Below are 22,505 nucleotides of genomic sequence, written 5' to 3'. Positions count from 1 at the left end.
CTCCAACCTGCAGTCAGGGTGATCCTTCTAAACTGAAAATCTGAACATGTCATTCTCCTGCTTAAAACCTTTCAAAGGCACCATATTCCCTCTAGATAAGAGCCCAAGGCCTCACTCTGGCACACAAGGCTCTGTGCCATCTGGCACCTGCATCTCTCCAACTTACTTGTGCCACTGTTCCTCTCATACCATGGGGTCCAGTCAGGATGAACCACGTAAAATTCCCTTTTTCCCACATTTCTCTCTATTATTTGGCCCAGTGGACATATTGCTTCCTCTGCTTGGGGTATTACCACTCCACCCTTTACCCAGTAAGCCAGTCACCTTTCATGACCCAACTAGGCCAACTCTAAAAAATCTACTCTAACTCCCCAGGGATTCAATACCCCATGCACTGACCTAGTGGACTCCTGTTATAATTACCTGCTTCTGGTCAGTAGCACCTACTAGACTCTATTTTCCTTAAATGTTAATATTATGATTAATTCACTAGTAAATCCCCAATACTTGCCACATAACTAGTGTACAATGAACAGTTGTTGAAAGAAAGAGAGGAAAGAAAGGAAGGAAGGATGGAAGGAAGGAAGGACGGCAGGGAGGGAGGAAGGAAGAAAGAAAGAAAGAAGGAAGGAAGGAAAAAGCAATTGCTTGGCCAAAGAATATGAACATTTTTATGGCTCTTAATAACTACACTGAATCCCAAAAAAAGACTGAGCCAATTTACACAGTCATGTGGCCACAAATAACCTAGCTTATCTCCCAAATTCTAAAATCCTTATGTTACCCTTAAAAGCTGTTTAGTGTGTATTTTCAGCTATCACCACTATGCTTATACAATATTCTCACCATAAATGAAAATTTGAGAATCATACACTAACAAATACTGGATGTCAGCCAGCCAGACTTTTGGAGGATTCGCTTCTGAAAGACTGTTCCTAAGTTAAGTGTGGACAGAAAATTCTATATTATACATGTTAGAAAATGGTCAGTACCTCTACCCCATCCCTGCAAATGACAGGAAGCAAATTCACCTTGGATAGTTTGAGGATCTGGGAATGTTTCCCTTCCATTTCTCCACTGTAGTCTTTAGGATGAGTAATCAGCTGCCAGTCGTAGGTGTAGGTTTCTCCTATAGAAGGGCAGTTACAAAAATCATGAAAACACACACCTACACACAAAGAGGGCAACCACATAGCCTGTGAATAACAAAATTTTTCTCAATCTTGACAAGACCTTAGTTTTCAAGATTTTACCCCAAAGCCAAAGGGAAACCAAACATTCTGTTGAAAGAAAAGGTGGATTCTGCTGACTCAACTATACTTAGGGCTTCTTCCAACTCTCTCCCAGCAATGCTCATTCCTGCCCCATACCCACGCTGCTTTGGGCCAATCCTCCCCTAAAATACCAGGTTGCTCATGGTATGGCATCCCAGTGAAAATACATGCCCTACAAACCACTATGGATGAACTCACTGGGAATAAAGGCCATTTTCTTGCAAAACTTCTTTTGCAACAAAGAACAGCAATGACTTCTAAATAACATGGTTCAAAAATACCTTTTTAAAGAGTGCTAACAATATTCGTCTCACTGAGGTCATCACACCCTGGTGAGTTAAAAGAGCTACTTCATTCCTGCTGAGCTAATAAATAACACACTGCAGAAGGTGGTAGGGGATGGCCCATTTAAAACAGGCCCCACTGAAATTAATTAAGATCAAATGAAGCATTAAATGGTCCTCATTTGTAGCTCAGACTGTATCACTGGGTAGCGTGAGGATAGAATCCTGTTATCTAAATGGAATCCCTCCCCAGTTAAAGTTGTCTTAAATATTTTTTGGAACAAGATGCATTTATGGCTAGGAATGGGTGGGATTCAGTAGGAAGGTTTCATTTAATTTACTACCCAAAAAGGGAAAAATAAAAGGGGAAAAAAAAGAAGTCTCAAATGCTTACAGAGAATGGTCACCTTTTTCTTACTTCATGAGTTCAAAAGTTAACACACAGAACTTAATTCCAAACAGTCTTAAGACTAGATTTTACTTTATAAGCCTGAGATACAAGATCTATTACTCTTCCTTCCTCCAGAGAATACTAGCTTTGTTTTGGCCAGTTGTCAGCCCCAGGCAGCTTTCATAAATGTATCTGTAGAAGTTAGGTTACGTGAGGAGCAGGAAAGAAGAAGTAGAAGTAGGACTGGTGCTAAGACATGACATTTCTTCAACTGTAGTTAGAAATTTTTTTTCCCCACACAGAAAACAGACTCACACTAGCTTGGGAATTGACAATTTTGTAACATCTAAGGCTAGCAACACAAATTTCAACAAATGACAATACTCTTGGAACAGAAAAGCTCAGGGGACGAATTATGCCTTACAGACAGGAATTTGCCTAACGGTAGGAACAACTGAGTACAGGTCTGTTAGACAGAATGCTGGTTTTAATGATTTAGGGCAGTGGTTTTCAAATCATGCCTCTGAACCCTAGAGGGATCCTGAGAGGTGCTGCAGGGGCTGCCATAGGAGATGAGAGGAATGAAGAACAGGCAGAGCTGGTCCTGCCTCATCATCCCCAACCTTTGAAAGTTTGAAACCATCCATCTCATGTATCTGATTAAGACTGAAGAAACTGGGGAGTGGAGAGTTGAAAGAATCTGTTTTTGAACTGATGTATTTTGGAATACTGATATACAAGGTGATATCAACTCACAGAAATGTATATGCAAATAGGGGTTAGAAAAGAAAATACAGTAGTGCCAGGATATCTTTCACAGAAGAGTGGAAGCAACTGCAGCTCAAAGCAGTTCTTTCTTTACCTGCATCTTCAAAGGCCACCAAATCCATTCACCTTAACTTATCACCAGAGGAGGAAAGGAATATGTTTCTCTATAGGAAGGTGGAATGAACTGATAAGGAAAACTCAATGTGAGGGCAGAAATAAAGAACAGAGAGGGGGGGCTTCCCTGGTGGCGCAGTGGTTAAGAATCTGCCTGCCAATGCAAGGGACACGGGTTCGAGCCCTGGTCTGGGAGGATCCCACATGCTGCGGAGCAGCTGGGACCGTGAGCCATAACTACTGAGCCTGCACGTCTAGAGCCTGTGCTCCGCAACAAGAGAGGCCGCAATAGTGAGAGGCCCGCGCACCGCGATGAAGAGTGGCCCCCGCTTGCCACAACTAGAGAAAGCCCTTGCACAGAAACGAAGACCCAACACAGCAAAAATAAATTAATTAATAAACTCCTACCCCCAACATCTCCTTTTAAAAAAAAAAAAAAAAAGAACAGAGAGGGCATTTAGGTTCTGGAAAAGTACTTTTTGCATAAATACACTATTTGGTACTAGGCCCGGAAAGTAGGGATATTGTATTGGAAACGTGTACCTAAAATGCAAGGACCCCCATCCTGAATACAGTAAGGCATTTTGCTTAACTAGCCTTACAATGAGCTACTTGACTAACCTTATAATGAGAGTTAACACAAAGCCAATGCAATCATTTTCCATCAACATATGCTTCACTTCATGTCACAGATAATCTTAAGAGAATACGTGTTTATAAGTCAAACTTCGGTATATTAACATGTACTTCAAAGGTTAAAAGGATGCGCATATTACAAAAGTCTTCTTAAGTAATAAATTAATCATTCCCTAATTTATATATTTCATAAATTTGAATATTGTATATTACATTGGGCTTATCTTTTTTTTTACATGACAAATCTATATTAGTAGTAGTCTTGAATAACTTCTCTACAAGTTCTATATCTGCTACTTACTAGTTGTTTGGCCAAAATAAACAGGTTAACCTGAGTCCCAGTTTTAAATGGGCATAATAAAATCTACATTTAATGAGCATCAGCTATGTGCTAGGCACTGAGGTATATAGGTACGTTATACCATTTCATTTTGCTCTTAAAGTAACCTTATGAAGTAGGAATTATTATCCTCATTTTACTGAGAAAGAAATGGAAACTTAGAGAAGTTAAATAATTTGCTTAAAATCATTCAGCTAATGACTGGCTGAGCTCAGATTTGAACCCAGCCTTGACATCAAAGCCCATGATCTCAAACATTATATTGCCTCTCACATCACATAAATATTTGTGCATGTTCAAGCTATATCTTATTCTCATAGGACTTTTACAGACAGTAAGTGTATGTAGATTCCATTATGAATTAAAACATTAACCAAATATAAGTGGATGTTTTACCTGCATCTGGCTCTTGGAGAACATATGCATTTAACTGAACTTCATTCTTAGGCAAGGTAATCTGGACACTGTTTCCAGCAGATACCACCAGTTCCTTTATAACTGGAAGTGAAGAAAATACACAAGAGATAAGAAATTAGATCCAGACTATCTCATTTCTCTCCTTCCTTTTATGGCCAAATTTCTTCTATAAACAATATTCAGCTACTGCCTTCATTTCCTCATTATTTACCCACTTTCTAATCCCCTGAAACGTGACTGTGCCCCCACTTTTCCACCGAAAAGGATCCTTAGAGGTCATCAACAAACTGCTTCTTAGCAAATCTAATAGCTGTTTCTCAACCCTCATCCTTCACCTCTGTGGTATCTAATACTGCTGACTGCCTCCATCTTAAAACTCATGGTTATCATGACACCATATTATTCCACTTTCTTCCTTTCTCTCTGAGTTTTTCTCCACTGTATTTTAACTATGATCTTTCCCTAAGCCCTCTTTATATAGTATTTTCCACAGAATTCAATAAACAGAGTTCAACTCTGTTTCAAGGATCATCTTTATGCTGATACATAACTTTCTAATAAAATATATACATAAAGTTCCTAGAGGAAAAGGCAAGTGTTGGCCGCAAGGCCAGCCTTAATTTTGTTTCCATTTCAATTGATACAGCCATAGACTTAGATAATTCCAAGAATCTTAACTGGTCTTCCCTCTGCTAGCTCTCCCCATTCTAATCCATTCCGTCTCCCTAAAACACCCATCACCATGAATTTTTCTAAAATACTCACCCACCATGATAGTCTCCTACTTAAGACCCCCACTCCCACACCATGTTTCAGTCCAAATTCCAAACCTGGCATCAGAGATCCATCATCATCTGATCACATCATCTCACCCTTCCACCTGATTCTGCCTCTAGTTTTACTCATTTTCCCTCTTGTGCTCCATAGAAGTCTACCCTTGGGGACTCTGCTAAAGCTTTTTTCTTCAATTGGGGTGTGTGCTTACTTTATTATAAATACAGTACTTTGTTTCTAGCTTAAAAGCCAGGCTTCTCTCCAAAAAATCTTCCCAGACCATTTCAATTCGAACTGATCTACTTCCTGAACTACTTTAGCATTTTTGAAACATCCATCAGCTAATAGCTAGATACTATATTTCTGCTTTTCACCAGCTATTCCCTACATGTCAAAGCTTCTCAACTATGGCACAACCAATTCTTTGGACCAATTCTTTGTGCGTGTTGGGGTTGGGATGGGGGGAGATTGTCCTGTGCACTGTAAGATGTTTAGTAGTATCCCTAGTCTCTACCCACTAGATGTCAGTAGCACCCCTCCTCCACGGTTGTAACAACGAAAAATGTTTACAGGCTGTTGAGAACCACTGATTATATAAATCTTATTTCTCTAACAATAATTGTTCACTTGGTATGAGACCTAGGAACTAGAGAGCTTAAAGCAAACAACTGACTGGTTCACCCATATTCCAAGACTGGAAGGTGAAAAGGGTTTCCTAGACAAATATGAAATTTGAGATTTATCTGTCTGCTTGGGAACACTGCACTTGGGGAGAAATGAAACCATCCATTATGGAAGCTTCAGCATTTAGACACTGCAGCAGGTGGAATAAGAATTGCTGCAGTAACTTTCAAAAAAAAGAAAAAAGAAAAGAAAGAAAGAAGGAAATCACTATACTTAGAGAAAGTATAATGGTCAGAAATACAGCACAGGGCTTCCCTGGTGGCGCAGTGGTTAAGAATCCGCCTGCCAATGCAGGGGACACGGGTTTGAGCCCTGGTCCGGGAATATCGCACATGCCACGGAGCAACTAAGCCCGTGCACCACAACTACTGAGCCTGAGCTCTAGAGCCCACGAGCCACAACAACTGAGCCTGCGTGCCACAGCTACTGAAGCCTGTGTGCCTAGAGCCTGTGCTCTTCAACGAGAAGCCACTGCAATGAGAAGCCCGCACACCACAATGAAGAGTAGCCCCCGCTCACCGCAACTAGAGAAAGCCCGCATGCAGCAACAAAGACCCAACACAGCCAAAAATAAATAAATAAATTTATTTAAAAAAATTATATATATACAGCGCAGCCCAAAACTTTCACAATTACACCAAAAATTACAACCATTCTGCCTGAATACAAAAATTACTTTAGTGCCTCAGGACTGAAACACTAAAATTTTATGTTATATTACCACTGAAGGAAACCTTAGGAAATTAAAAATTGGCAAAAATTCGTTTTCACTGGCTTTGTTTCACCCTGTCGACTTTTTCAGAGGATAAAGATCAACTTAGTTCCCTTGATTAAGCATTTCCTCCTAATACCTTAGAACAGAACTTATGAAGCAGACTTGTTGTTAAGGCAACACTCTGTATAAATCTCCTTCCTATGAGTTGCTTTAAAAATAAAGATGCAAAAAATAATAATAATAAAAAAAATAAAGATGCAGAATTCCCTGGCAGTCCAGTGGTTAGGACTCAGTGCTTTCATTGCTGTGGCCCCAGTTTGATCCCTGGCCAAGGAACTAAGATCCCATAAGCCACATGGCACGGCCTAAATAAATAAACATTTAAAAAATAAAAATAAAGATGCTATCGAAATCACAGACACAAATATCTGACCCACAATCACCCATTCAGAAGGCAAACAGTTATACAGACCCGACTCTTTCTTCCCAGTGGCCTCTGCTTGCTTGGCTCCTTGAACATTACTTAATTGAATCTAGGTACAGTGGAATTTGGCTCTGGAAAGAGCCTCAAAATACCCATAGGCTGGAGCTTATTGAAAAAAGGATTGAGAGACCAAGTCCTATGATTACAGGGACATTAACAGGATTATTATTTTTTTAACCTACAGTATTTAAAAGTCATGCCTCCCTCCTTTCTTTCCACGAACAGGGAACACTTTGATCAAAATCTCTATTTCCCCATCCTATCTCCAAGGACAGAAGAAAAGGGCCTCACCTGGGTATGGTGCTGAGGTGCTCTGGAAAGAGGCCTGAGGGGTAGGGGTGGCATAACTGTAGGAAGGAGCCACTGGCAGAGGGGTAGCAATCAGGATTTTCCCAGGGACTGTTACTTGCTGAATGCTAGGAGTAGCACCCGGGTCCTCTGATGCCTCAGGTTGAACTGATACATTTGACCAACCAGGAATCTTCGCAGTCAGATCTGTGGTTAAGGGATTAGAAATTGTATCTGTGTTGTGGACCTAGAGAAATGCAAAAATTCATTTGAATAGGCAAAAGTTATACAGCCAGTTTTTTAGGTCATGTCTCATGAAATAACTGCATGTTAAATTTTTTTTTTGAAAAATGCAAAACTGTCAAAAATATTAAAGAAACTAATCTTATCACCCAAAGTGGTGTTAAAATGTTGATATAAATCTTCCCAGTATTTTTTTCTATGGGAAGAGTTTTGCTCAAAACAAAGTAGTAATAATTACACTATGTATACTTTTACCTTCTTTTCTTACTTAATATTTATATTCAATCTTTTTACAAATATGTATTAATAAGCAACTATTATAAAACAGGCCTGTGGATCCAAAATATAATTAAAACATAATCACTGTGCTCAACAAGCACACAATCTAGTGGGGAAGAAAGGACTAGAAACATAATAAGCCAAAATGGTAAATATACCTATAAGAGCCATGACTGAACCAAAGAAACATAATCGGAGTACTTCTCTTTCTTGGAGAGAGGAAGCATGTGAAGGATAGTTTAAATAAGTAAATAAAGACCTTCTGGAGGTGGAGAGTCCTGAGATGCATTTTAAAGGGTAAACTAGGGAAGGGGCTGAGGGGAGAGATGAGTATAAGCACAAGAAATGAGATTAACATAGCTAGTGTTGGGAAATGAGTCATAAGCAAAGTGAGAGGCAGGGAGTAATAGAAGATGAGCTGGGAAGACAGTGAGGGGTCAGACTAAAGAAGACATTAGATGCTACTTTAAGAAGCCAGGTGATGATGACAATTAAAGGGTTATATACAGGGAAGTGACAAGGTAGGTCAGGTTTTTGTTTTAAATGAATCATTCAGGTTGTTGCACAGTGTATGGGTTTGAAGGAGTGAGACAACAGCAGGAATACCCTTTAGGAGGTTACTGCATTCATCCAAATGAGAAATGATGAGTGGTTAAACAGGGTGGTTGTATGGATGTTTTAAAATCAACTAATTGAAGTATAATACACAAAATAAACTGCACACATTTAAAGTGTATAGGTCAATGTGTTTTGACAAGTGTATACACCCATGTAACCACAATCAAGAGAGAATATTTCTATCAGCCACACAAATTGGTTCATGCCATAGACTAATTTCCAGTAATGAAATTATTAAATCAGTAATTTAAAAAACTCCCAGTGAACAAAAGTCCAGGACCAGACAGCTTCACAGGTGAATTCTACAAAACATTTAAAGAAGAAGTAACATGTATCCTTCTCAAAATATTCCCAAAAATTGAAGAGAAAGGAACACTTTTGAACTCATTCTAGAAGGCCAGTGTCACCCTGATACCAAAAACAGACAAAGCCACCACACAAAAAAAGAAAATTACAGACCAATATCACTGATGAACATAGATGCAAAAATTCTCAACAAAGTACTAGCGTACCAAATTCAACATTACGTGAAAAGGATCATACACCATGAGCAAGTGGGATTTATCCCGCAATGCAAAGATGATTCAATATCCACAAACCAATCAATGTGATATACCACGTTAACAAACTGAAGACTAAAAATCATATGATCATCTCAATAGATGCAGAAAAAGCTTCTGACAAAAATTCAACATCCATTTATGACAAAAACTCTCTAAAACTGGCTATAGACAGAACATACCTCAACATAATAAAGGCCATATATAACAAACCCACAGCCAACATCATACTCAACAAAAGACAAGGGTGCCCACTCACACTACTTTTATTCAACATAGCACTGGAAGTCCTAGCCACAGCAATCTGACAACAAAAGGAAATCAAAGGAATCCAAACTGGAAAAGAAGTAAAACTGTCACTGTTTGCAGATGATATGACACTATACATAGAAAATCCTAAAGATGCTACCAAAAAACTATTAGAACTAATAAATGAATTCAGTAAAGTTGCAGGATGCAAAATTAATATAGAGAAATCTGGTGCATTTCTATACACTCATAGTGATCTATCAGAAAGATAAATTAAGGAAACAATCTCATTTACAATTGCATCAAAAATAATGTAAAACCTAGGAATAAATATAACCAAAGAAGTAAAAGACTTATACTCTGAAAACTGTAAGACATTGATGAAAGAGAAAAGGGAGCCCTCGTACACTGTTGGTGGGAAGGTAAACTGGGGCTACCACTGTATAAAACAGTATGGAGGTTTCTCAAAGAACTAAAAATAGAATTTCCATACCCAGCAATTCCACTCCTGGGTATATATCCATAAAAACAAAAACAAATTTGAAATGTTCAATGCAGCATTATTTACAATGGCCAAGACATGGAAGCAACCTAAGCGTCCATCAACAGATGAACAGATAAAGAAGATGCGGTATATATATATATACAATGGAATACTACTCAGCCATAAAAAAGAATGAAATTTTGCCATCTGCAACAACATGGACAGACTTGGAGGGTATTATGCTAAGTGAAATAAGTCAGACAGAGAAAGGCAAATATTGTATGATATCACTTATAAGTTTATGTGGAATCTAAAAAATAAAACAAACTAGTGAATATAACAAAAAATAAAGTCTCATAGATATAGAGAACAAACTAGTGGTTACCAGTGGGGAGAGGGAATGGGGGAGGAGCAAGATAGGGGTAGGGGATAAAGAGGTTCAAAATTCTATGTATTCTATATATAAAATACATAAGCTACAAGGATATATTGTACAACACAGGGAATATAGTCAATATTTTATAATAACTATAAATGGAGTATAACCTTTAAAAATTGTGAATCACCTGAAATTTATACAATACTGTACATCAACTATACCTCAATAATAAATAAATACATAAATAAATATTATGAGGATAAAAAAAGACATTGATAGGAATTCCCTGGCGATTCAGTGTTTAAGATTCTGCACTTCCAGTGTAGGGGGCGTGGGTTCGATCCCTGATCAGGCAACTAAGATCCCACATGCAGCATGGTGTGGCCAAAAAAAAAAAAAAAAGACATTGATGAAAGAAACTGAAGATGACAAACAAATGTAAAGATATCCCATGCTCATGGACTGGAAGAATTAATATTGTTAAAATAACCATACTACCCAGAACAATCTACAGATTCAATGCAATCCTTATCAAAAACAGAACAAAACAAAAAACATTCATTTTTCATAGAACTAGAACAAATAATTCTAGTATTTGTACAGAAACACAAAGACCCTGGATAGCCAAAGCAATCTTGAGAAAGAAGAACAAAGCTGGAGGTATCATGCTCCCTGACTTAAAACTATACCACAAAGCTACAATAATCAAAACAATATGGTACTGGTGCAAAAACAGATACACAGATCAATGGAACAGAACAGAGAGCCCAGAAAAAAGCCCATGCTTATATAATCAATTAATCCACAACAAAGGAGGCAAGAATATACAATGGGGAAAAGACAGCCTTTTCAATAAATGGTGTTGGGAGAACTGGACAGCTAAACACAAAAGAATGAAACTGGACTACTTAATCATACCACATATAAAATTAAACTCAAAATGGATTAAAGACTTAAATGTAATACCTGAAACCATAAAACTCCCTGAAGAAAACACAGGCAGTCAGCTATCTGACCTCAGTCTTTTTTTTGTTTTTAATTGGGGTATAGTTGGTTTACAATGTTGTGTAAGTTTCTGCTGTACAACAAAGTGAATCAGATATATATATATATATATATATATATATCTCCTCCCTCTTGGACTTCCCTCCCACCCCCTCATCCCACTCATCTAGGTCACCACAGAGCACCGAGCTGAGCTCCCTGTGCTATACAGCAGGTTCCAATAGCTATATATTTTACACATGGTAGTGTATATATTGACATCGGTCTTAACATAATATTAATATTGATTTTTTTTTGGATATGTCTCCTCAGGCAAGGGAAACAAAAGGAACAATAAACAAATAGGATGACATCAAACTAAAAAGCTTTTGCACAGTAAAGGAAACTATCAACAAAATGAAAAGGCAGCCTACTGAATGGCAGAAAATATTTGCAAATGATATATCTGATAAGGGGTTTACTACCCAAAATATACAAAGAACTCATACAACTCAATATAGAAAAAAAATCCAATTAAAAAGTGTACAGGGGGCTTCCCTGGTGGCGCAGTGGTTGGGAGTCCGCCTGCCGATGCAGGGGACGCGGGTTCGTGCCCCGGTCCGGGAGGATACCACATGCCGTGGAGCTGCTGGGCCCGTGAGCCATGGTCGCTGAGCCTGCGCGTCCGGAGCCTGTGCTCTGCGGCGCGATAGGCCACGGCAGGGAGAGGCCCGCGTACCGCAAAAAAAAAAAAAAAAAATGTACAGGGCTTCTCTGGTGGTGCAGTGGTTGAGAGTCCACCTGCCGATGCAGGGGACACGGGTTCGTGCCCTGGTGCGGGAGGATCCCATGTGCCGCGGAGCGGCTGGGCCCGTGAGCCATGGCCGCTGAGCCTGTGCGTCTGGAGCCTGTGCTCCGCAACGGGAGAGGCTGCAACAGTGCGAGGCCCGCGTACAGCAAAAAAAAAAAAAAAAAATTTACAGAGGACATGAATAGACATTTTTTCCAAAAAAGACATACAGATGGCCAACAGACACATGAAAAGAGGCTCAACATCACTAATCATCAGAGAAATGCAAATCAAACTGCAATGAGATACCACCTCACAACTGTCAGAATGGCTATCATCAAAAAGATAACAAATAGCAGGTGTTGGTGAGGATGTGGAGAAAAGAGAATCTTTGTGCACTGTTGGTGGAATTGTAAATTGGTGCAGCCCCTATGAAAACCAGTATGGAGGTTCCTCAAAAAATTGAAAATAGAACTGCCATATAATCCAGGAATTTCATTTCTGTGTATTTACCCAAAGAAAATTAAAACACTAATTTGTGCCAACAAACACATGAAAGGATGCTCAACATCATTAATCATTAGAGAAATGCAGATCAAAACTACAATGAGGTATCACCTCACACCGGTCAGAATGGCCATCACCAAAAAGTCTACAAACAATAAATGCTGGAGAGGGTGTGGAGAAAAGGGAACCCTCTTGCACTCTTGGTGGGAATGTAAATGGATACAGCCACTACGGAGAACAGTACGGAGGTTCCTTAAAAAACTAAAAACAGAACAACCATACGACCCAGCAATCCCACTACTGGGCATATACCCTGAGAAAACCATAATTCAAAAAGAGTCATGTACCACAATGTTCATTGCAGCTCTATTTACAATAGCCAGGACATGGAAGCAACCTAAGTATCCAACGACAAGATGAATGGATAAAGAAGATGTGGCACATATATACAGTGGAATATTACTCAGCCATAAAAAGAAACGAAATTGAGTTATTTGTAGTGAGGTGGATGGACCTAGAGACTGTCATACAGAGTGAAGTAAGTCAGAAAGAGAAAAACAAATACCGAATGCTAACACATACATATAGAATCTGAAAAAAAAAAAGGTTCTGAAGAACCTAGGTGCAGGACAGGAATAAAGATGCAGACATAGAGAACGGACTTGAGGACACGGGGAGGGGAAAGGGTAAGCTGGGACGAAGTGAGAGAGTGGCATGGACATGTATACACTACCAAATGTAAAACAGATAGCTAGTAGGAAGCAGCCGCATAGCACAGGGAGATCAGCTCGATGCTTTGTGTCCACCTAGAGGATTGGGATAGGGAGGGTGGGAGGGAGATGCAAGAGGGAGGAGATATGGGGATATATGTATACATATAGCTGATTCACTTTGTTATACAGCAACAACTAATACAACATTGTAAAGCAATTATATTCCAATAAAGATGTTAAAAAAAACCCCACTAATTTGAAAAGACATATGCACACCAATGTTCACAGCAGCATTCCTTACAATAGCCAAGTTATGATAGCAACCTAAGTGTCCATTGATAGATGAATGAATGAATGAAGAAGTGGTATTATATATACAACGAAATATTACTCGGCCATAAAAAATGACATCTTGCCATTTGTGATAACATGGATACATCTAGAGGGTATTACACTAAGTGAAATACGTCAGACAGAGAAAGGTAAGTATCATGTGACCTCATTTATATGTGGAATCTAAAAAACAAACAGATAAACAAACAAAACAAAGACTCACAGATACAGAGAACAAACATATGGTTGCCAGAGGGAAGTGGGTTGAGGGGTGGGGGTGAAAAGGGTGAAAGGGATCAAGAGGTACAAACCTCCAGTTATAAAATAAATAAGCCATGGGGATGTAATATAAAGCATAAGGAATATGATCAATACTATTGTAATAACTTTGTATGGGGACAGTCTGTCACTAGACATATCGTTTCATAAAGCATGCAAATGTCAAATCACTATGTAATACACCCGAAACTAACATAATACTGTATGTCAACTATATCAAAAAAAACAGTTGGTTCATGCCCCTTTGCAGTAAATTCCTGCCTCCAGCCCCAGGCCCAGACAACCACTGATTTGTTTCCTGTCACCATTAGTTAGTTTGGGCATTTTCTGTACTTCATATAAAACGAATCATATACAAACTATTTTTGTTTCTGGCTGCTTTCACTCAACATAACATTTTTAATATTCATATCAGTATATCAATAGTTCACTCCTTGCTATTACCGAGTAGTATACCATTATAGAGATATACCAAAATTTCTTTATCCATTCATCTACTGATGGAGATTTTTTTCAGTTCTCAGCTCTTATAAATAAAGCTGCTATAAATGTTAGAATACAAAATGTTTCTGTAAACATATTTTAATTTATCTTGGGTAAATTCTTAGAAATATTTATTGCTAATTACATATATGTTTAACTTTATAAGAATCAGTTAACTACTGTCCAAAGAAGCTGCTGTACCATTTTGTATTTCCACAAGCAATGTATGAGAGCTCCAGTTGTGCCACAAGTTCACCAATACTTAGTATTCTTGGTCTTTTTTCTGTTTTCTTTTTTTTGTCATTCTCATGGTATCTCACTGAGATTTAACTTATACTTTCATGATGACTAATGAGGTCGAAATTTTTCTCATATGTTTATTGGCCAGATATATATTTTCTTTGAAGTTTATTCAAATCTTTGTCCATTTTTTACAACTTTATTAAGATATAATTGACATAGTAAACCGAACATATTTAAAGTATACAATTTGATAAAACTTGACATATGTGTACACTTATGAAACCATCACCACAACCAAAACAATAAACATATCCATCACTCCCAAAGATTCCTCACGCTCCGTTGTAGTCACTTCTCCCCACTCTCACCTCCAAACAACCGCTGCTCTGTTTCTTGTCACTATAGATTAGTTTCCATTTTCTAGAATTTTATATAAGTGGAATCACAAAGTACACACTTCTTTTGTTGGTCTGGCTTCTTTCACTCAGCAAAATTATTTTGCTATTAATCTGTTACGGTGTGTACCAACAGTTCTTTCCTTACAATTGCTGAGTAACATTCTACTGAATGCTACAAGTGAATATACAAATATATTTATACAAATAAAATACACAAATATACAATATATTTGAATATACAAATATATTTATTCGTTCAGCAATGATGGACATTTGAGGTGATTCCAGTTTTTGGCTATGACAAATTGAGCTGCTGTAGATATTCCTCTACAAGTCTCTGTATGAACATATCCTTTCATTTCTCTTGATTAAATATCTATAAGTAGAATGCTTGGTCATATGGAAGATGTACCTTTAACTTTTTAAAAAACTGCCAAACAATTTTCCAAAGTTGTGCCATTATATAGTCCCACCACCAGTGTGAGCATTCCAGTTGTTCTATAACCTTGCCAGAATTTGTTATAACTCTTTTAATTTTAGCCATTTTAATTTGCATTTTTCTAATGGTGAATGATGTTGAGCACCTTTTCATGTACTTACTGGACACCTGTATAACTTCTTTGGTAGACTATCTGTTGAAATCCTTTGTTTCATTATTAATTTTCTAACTGAGACAAGAGCTCTTTATATATTCTAGAAACAAGTCCTGTTAGGTATTTAATTTGGAAATACATTTTCCCAGTCTGTTGCTTGCCTTTTCATTTTTCTTAATGGTGTCTTTTACACAGCAAAAGCTTGTAATTTTGATGAGTTCCAATTTATCAGTTCTTACTTTTATGTTTCATAATGTTAGTGACTTATTTATTTATTTATGTATTTATTGACAAGATCACAAAAATGTGTTCCAGTTTTCTTCTACAAGTTTTATAGTTTTAGCTCTTAAATTTAGGCCTACAATTCATTTTGAGCTAGTTTTTCTGTATTGTATGAGGTAAGGGTCAAGGTTCACGTTTTTCCATATCACAATCCAATTGTTCCAGCACCATTTATTGAAAAGATTATCCTTTCCCACTGAATTGCCTGGATACATCAGCTGGCCATATTTGTGTGTCTTTCTCTGGAGTCTATTCTGTTTCACTGGTTTAGTCTACCTTTACACCAATGCCACTGTATTTTTCCTAGCAGGCAAGTAACTTATCTGGATTTAATCTGTAGAGTTTGCTTCCCCTGCAATGTGCAGCAACTGATATCTCTTTGTAATTCTTTTTTTTTGGCAGTACGCGGGCCTCTCACTGCTGTGGCCTCTCCCGTTGCGGGGCACAGGCTCCGGACGCGCAGGCTCAGCGGCCATGGCTCACGGGCCCGCGGCATGTGGAATCCTCCCGGACCGGGGCACGAACCTGCATCCCCTGCATTGGCAGGCGGACTCTCAACCACTGCGCCACCAGGGAAGTCCCTCTTTGTAATTCTTACAGCTACTTTTTTCAGCCTGGTCCCCTGTAGGTTTTCTTGTGAATCTGGTGATTGGCCAAGAATTTGGCCATAGATTATACTCACATTCAGGGCCTGTTCTGACTGAGATTACTCCCTAATTTTTCAGTCTTAGAGTCTGTCCTCTGATACCTCAAGTAAGTAAGACATCAGATTTCTGCCACCTGAGTTACACATGGCTGGGTAATGAATTCAGTTAAAAAAAAGCAGCCAACTCACAGAGCTCACCTGGTTTAGGTTCTGTCTTTCAAAGACAGGACTCTGCCTCTCTGATCTCTGTATGCTTTTTCACCAGGCCCTCTGGAATTTCTCCATGTGAGTGTAGTTTAGAGGTTCAGCCAGGGGATTTTAGTGGGGTTTATAGTCAGGTTATGGGTTTCACCTTCTTCTGTGTTGTATTTTTTTAACTTTCAAGAGCTCCTCCCCTTATGTTTCCAGGTAATTTTTCTACCCTGAACTCTGTTCTTTGCCACCATAAGAAAGTAAAACTGAGGTTTTCCACTGCCACTTTCCTCTGCTATGGGGGTTGATGAATGCCCTCAGGCAAAAATTTTAAAAAGCTGCAAACTCACAATTCTTATCATTTCCAGTTACTGTTTTTCAAGAGTAAACTCTCCTCTAGCTTCTTTCTGCTTTTGGATACTTTCCACTTTATTTAAATATATTTTTTACATATTTTATAATTATTATCTGGGGGAAGGTTCAAGAGACTGCTTTACTCTCCACCATTACTGGAAATTCCCCCTGTGGGATGGATTTTAAAATATTAAGAATCTAATATTTATGAAGCTGAAATGTATCTTGGGCTTCAGGAAAAAAATCTAAGGTGAATCCCACGTTTCTACAAGGATATTAAAATCATTATTATGATTGGATTCCATATGTTCAAAAAGCTTTAGGAAAGACTGCATATATTAAGTAGAGACATGGAAGATATATTTTTAAAAGACCCAAATAAAGCTTCTGGAGATGAATATTACAGTGTCTAAGGTGAAAAATACACTGTAAGAGATTTAATGGCAAAGTAGACAATGCAGAAGAAAACTCAAAGACATATCAACAGAAACTATTCAAAACAAAACATACAGAGAAAAAAAAAGACTGAAAAGAAATGAACAGAACATCAGCAAATTGTAGAACAAATTCAAGGGGCCAAAATGCTTCTCATTGAGTTCTCAAAGGAAGGAAGTACAGGGACTTCCCTGGTGGCGCAGTGGTTAAGAATCCGCCTGCCAGTGCAGGGGACACGGGTTCAATCCCTGGTCCAGGAAGATCCCACATGCTGTGGAGCAACTAAGCCCATGCACCACAACTACTGAGCCTGCGCTCTAGAGCCCATGAGCCACAACTACCGAGCCCGTGTGCCACAACTACTGAAGTCCATGCGCCTAGAGCCTGTGCTCCACAAGAAGAGAAGCCACCACGTTGAGAAGCCCGCGCATTGCAACAAAGAGTAGCCCCCACTCGCCGCAACTAGATGAAGCCCACACGCAGCAACAAAGACCCAACACAACCAAAAGTAAATTAATAAATTAAAAAAAATTTTTTTTAAAAAGGAAGTACAGAAAAATATTTGAAGAAATAATTTCCACATATGATAAAAACTATAAACCCACATTTGAACCCAGATTTAAGAAGTTCAACAAGTTCCAAGTACAAGAAACATAAAGAAAACTACAAGTAGTAATATAATCAAATTTCTTAAAACAGTGATAAAGAGAAAATCTTAACAGGAGCAAGAGAAAAAAGACACACTATACATAGAGGAACAAATGTAAAAATTATAGCAGATTTCTCAATAAACACAAGCAAGAAGAGATTGCTATAATATAATATCTTTAAAGTACTGAAAGCAAAAAAAAAAAAAAGGAACAGGAAACAACAAAAAATAACCCCACAAAAAACCAAAATCCCTGCCAACTTAGATTTGCTTAAATAGTGAAAATATTTTTCAAAGACTAAAGTGAAATACTGAATTTTCAGATATACAAAAGTTGAAAGAATTTATCGCCACAAACCTACACTATTTGAAATGATAAGGGAAGTCCTTCAAGACATAGAAAATTGATACCAGACGGAAACCTGAATCTATACAAAGTAATGAAGAGCAATGGTAATAGTAACTAACTAGGTGTATATTTTTCTTATTTTCAAATCTCTTTAAAAGATAATTAACTGTTTAAAGCAAAAAAAGTAACAATATACTGTGGAGGCTATAGCATATATAGAAGTAAAATGTATGACGACAATAGCACAAAGGCCAGGAAGAGAGAACGGAAGCGTACTGTTGTAGGGTCTTTACACTATACACGAGCTAGTAAAGTATCAGTTGAAGTTAGGCCTTGATAAGCTAAAGATGCATGCTACAAACTTCACAGCAACCAGTAACACGATGTAAAGAATTATAACTATGTATTAATTTCTCTGTTGTTGCTGTAAAAAGTTACCACACACGTTAGCAGCTTAGACCACACAACTTTATCATCTTAGAGTTCTATAAGCGAGAAACCCAACAAATACAGACCTCACCGGGCTATACCAAGTGGCTGGCAGGGATGTGCTCCTTTTCGGAGGCTTTAGGACAGAATCCACTTCCTAGCCTTTTCTGGTTTCCAGAGGCCAGGCACTCTCCTTGGCTCAAGGTCCCTTTCCTCCATCTTCAAAGCAAGTAATGCTACATTTCTCTGTGTCCTCCACACATCTTCCTCTTCTACTTTTAGAAGAAGGACCCTTGTGACTAAAATGGGCCTACTCAGAAAATATGATAATCTCCCTATTTCAGAGTCAGCTGTTTGAAAACCTTAATTCTATCTGCAACCCTAATACCTCTTTGCCATGTAATGTGACATATTCACAGGTTCCTGGGATTAGGAAAGTGACATCCTTGGGGTGAGGGGCGGGGGGTCATTTTTTTGTTTTGTTTTGTTAATTAATTAATTTGGCTGTGTTGGGTCTTCGTGTTGCTGCACACAGGCTTTCTCTAGTTGTGGCGAGCAGGGGCTACTCTTCGTTTTGGTGCATGGGCTTCTCATTGCGGTAGCTTCTCTTGTTGTGGAGCATGGGCTCTAGGTGCATGGGCTTCAGTAGTTGTGGCGCGTGGGCTCAGCAGCTGTGGCTCGCGGGCTCTAGAGCACAGGCTCAGTAGTTGTGGTGCACGAGCTTAGTTGCTCTGCGGCATGTGGGATCTTCCCGAACCAGGGCTTGAACCCGTGTACCCTGCATTGGCGGGCGGATTCTTAACCACTGAGGCACCAGGGAAGCCCGGGGGGTCATTTTTTAACTATCACAACTGATAAGTCAATAAAAAGAGGTAAAATGGAATGAAAAATAATTAATTCAAAGAAAAGCATAAAAATAGGGATAAATGAACAAAGAACACATGGGACAAACAGAAAACTAAGTAGGTAGATTTGAATCCCATCACATCAATAATCACATTAAATGGTCTAAACAATCCAAGTAATTGACAGAGATTGTCAGATTGGATAAAAAGCAACACCCAGCTCTACGAAACCTATAAGAAAGCCACCTTAAATATAAAGACACAAATAGGTTAAAGGTAAAAGGATGGGAAAAGATATACCTTGCTAATACTAACCAAAGAAAGCCTGACTGGCTATATTAATATCAGACAAAACAGATTTCAGAGCAAATAATACTACCAGAGATAAAGAGGATAAATTTTATCACGATAAAGGGGTTAGTTCATCAAGAAGACAAAACAATCCTAAACATTTATACATCAAATAATAGAACTTCAAAGTACATGAAGCAAAAGCTAATCTAACACTAAGGAGAAACATATATCTACAAATATAGTGTGGTATTTCATCACCTCTCTAAATAACTGATAGAAATTAATAGAAAATATGCATATAGAAGATCTGAACAACACTAACCAATTTGATCTAATTGACATTTATATAACACTTGCCCAACAATAATAGGATACATATTCTTTTCAAGTACACTTGGAACATTCACAAAGATAGACCATATTCTCAGCATTGAAACAGGTCTCAATAAATTTAAAAGGATTCAAGTCATACAATGTTCACTGGCTACAATGGCATTAAATTTCCAATCAATAATACATCTGGAAAATTCCCCAAAACATTTGGAAACTACATAATATACTTCTAAATAATCCAAAAGTCAAAGAAGTAGTCAAAAGGGAAATTTAAAAGTATTTTGATCTGAATAAACTGTAAACACAATATCAAAATCTGTAGGATGTGGCTAAAACTATACTTAGAGGGAAATTTATAGCACTAAAATACCCATGTTAGAAAAGAAGCAAGTCTCAAATCAACAACCTCAGATTACACCTTAAGAAACTAGAAAAGAGCAAATGAAATCCAAATTAAACAGCAGAAATGAAACAATAAAAATTAGACAGAAATCAAAAAAATAGAAAAGCAACAGAGAAAAAGAAATGAAACCAAAGATTGTCTTTGAGAAAACCTAGCCAGTCTGTTCAGAAGGAGGGAGAGAATCCATTTCTTAGCCTTTTCCAGTTTCTACAGGCCATGTACTCTTCTTGGCTAATGGTCCCCTTCCTCCATCTTCTAAGCAAGCAATGTTACATCTCTCTGTGTCCTTCCATAATAGTTACATCTTCCTAAGATACAATAAGTAATTGTATTGCTATACACTAGCAACAAACAGAAACTGAATTTTTTAAAGTATCAATTATAATAGTATCAAAAATGAAATACTTAGGGATAATTCTGACAAAAGATGCGTAAAATCTGTACCCTGAAACACACTGCTGAGAGAAGTTAAAGATGACTTAAACAAATGGAAAGATATACTGTGTTCATGGATCAGTAGACAGACTCACTATTATTATAAGGCTATGAATTCTCCCCAGATTGATCTACAGCCTTAACATAACCCCAATCAAAATCCCAGAAAGCTTTTTAAAAAGAAATTGACAAGATGATTCTAAAATGTATACGGAAATATAAAGGACTTAGAAGAGCCAAAACAATTTTGATAACAAAGAACAAAACTGTAAGATTTACATTATCTGATTTAAAGACTTATTACAAAGCTATAGCTAACAAGACAGTGTGGTATTGATGTCAATATAGACAAATAAATCAGTGGAACCAAAGAGTGTCCAGAAATAGATTCATAAACATATGGTTAACTGGTTTTCAATAAAAGTGACAAGCAATTCACTTGCTTGAAAATGGATGGTAAAAATACGGTGCTAGCACAATTTGATACTCATATGCCAAAAAACAAAACAAAACCCTCCCATCCACAGCTCTCTCTGTGCACAAAAAAAATTCTAGACCTTAATTTAAAACCTAAAACTATAAAAGCTTTAGAAAACTTAGGAGAACTCTTTCTTAGATACAATATCAAAAGCATGATCCATAAAAAGAAATTGATACACTGGACATCATCAAAATTAATATCTGCTCCTCAAAAGACACTGCTTACAAAATGTCCATTGACAGATGAATGCATAAAGAAGATGTATACAATGGAATACTACTCAGCCATAAAAAGAACAAAATCATGCCATTTGTAGCAACATGGATACAACTAGAGATTATCATACTTAAGTGAAGCAAGTCAGAAAGAGAAAGACAAACACCAAATGCTATCACTTACATGTGGAACCTAAAATATGGCAAAAATGAACCTATCTATAAAACAGAAACAGACTCACAGACATAGAGATCAGACTTGTGGTTGCCAAGAGGAAGGCACGGAGGGAGAGGGATGAACTGGGAGTTTGAGGTTGGCGATGCAAACTATTACATTTAGAATGGATAAACAAGGTTCTACTGTATAGCACAGGAAGCTATATCCAGTCTCCTGGGATAAACCATACTGGAAAAGAATATTAAAAAAAGAATGTATCTATCTATCTATCTATCTATATCTATACATAGATAGATAGATAGATATGTATAACTGAGTCACTTTGCTGTAAAGCAGAGATTGGCACAACATTGTAAATCAACTATATTTCAATTTAAAAATCAATTAAAAAAAAGACACAGCTTACAGAATGAAAAGCAAGTCACAGACTGAGAGAGAATATTTGTAAATCCCTTATCTGATAAATGACTTACATGCAAAATATATGTGTGTGTGTGTGTATATATATATATATATATATATATATATATATATGAAAACAGCCCAATTTTTTTTAATGGGGGAAAACATGAACACTTTACCAAAAACATATGGATGGCAAATAAGCACATGAAAAGATGTTCAACATCATTAGTATTTAGGGAAATGCAAATCAAAACCATAATGAGAATATGGGGATAT

At 37.6% G+C, this 22,505-nt stretch overlaps 1 protein-coding gene across 10 annotated transcripts in view; it reads right to left on the bottom strand.

The window, feature by feature from the left end:
- The window catches only part of KIAA0319L (KIAA0319 like), a 122,045-nt gene that overhangs the window by 46,451 nt on the left and 53,089 nt on the right, over positions 1-22,505 (bottom strand). For 9 of the 10 annotated variants that reach the window (XR_004521715.2, XM_033838113.2, XM_073792133.1 and 6 more), the window contains exons 4-6: positions 7,173-7,416; positions 4,204-4,305; positions 1,032-1,129 (exon numbers count right to left, since the gene is read on the bottom strand). Coding sequence is in view for 9 of the 10 variants with exons in the window: in XM_033838113.2 (XP_033694004.1) it covers positions 1,032-1,129; positions 4,204-4,305; positions 7,173-7,416 (444 nt within the window). In the remaining variant the exon portion in view is untranslated. The remainder of the gene's footprint in view (positions 1-1,031; positions 1,130-4,203; positions 4,306-7,172; positions 7,417-22,505) is intronic. The other variant, XM_033838128.2, reaches the window with a different exon arrangement.

The sequence above is a fragment of the Tursiops truncatus genome, chromosome 1, assembly GCF_011762595.2.
Source record: "Tursiops truncatus isolate mTurTru1 chromosome 1, mTurTru1.mat.Y, whole genome shotgun sequence".
In the NCBI taxonomy this organism is placed as follows: Eukaryota; Metazoa; Chordata; class Mammalia; order Artiodactyla; family Delphinidae; genus Tursiops; species Tursiops truncatus.
The sequence above is the reverse complement of the archived record's forward strand: the minus strand, read 5'-3'. Positions and strand labels throughout refer to the sequence as shown.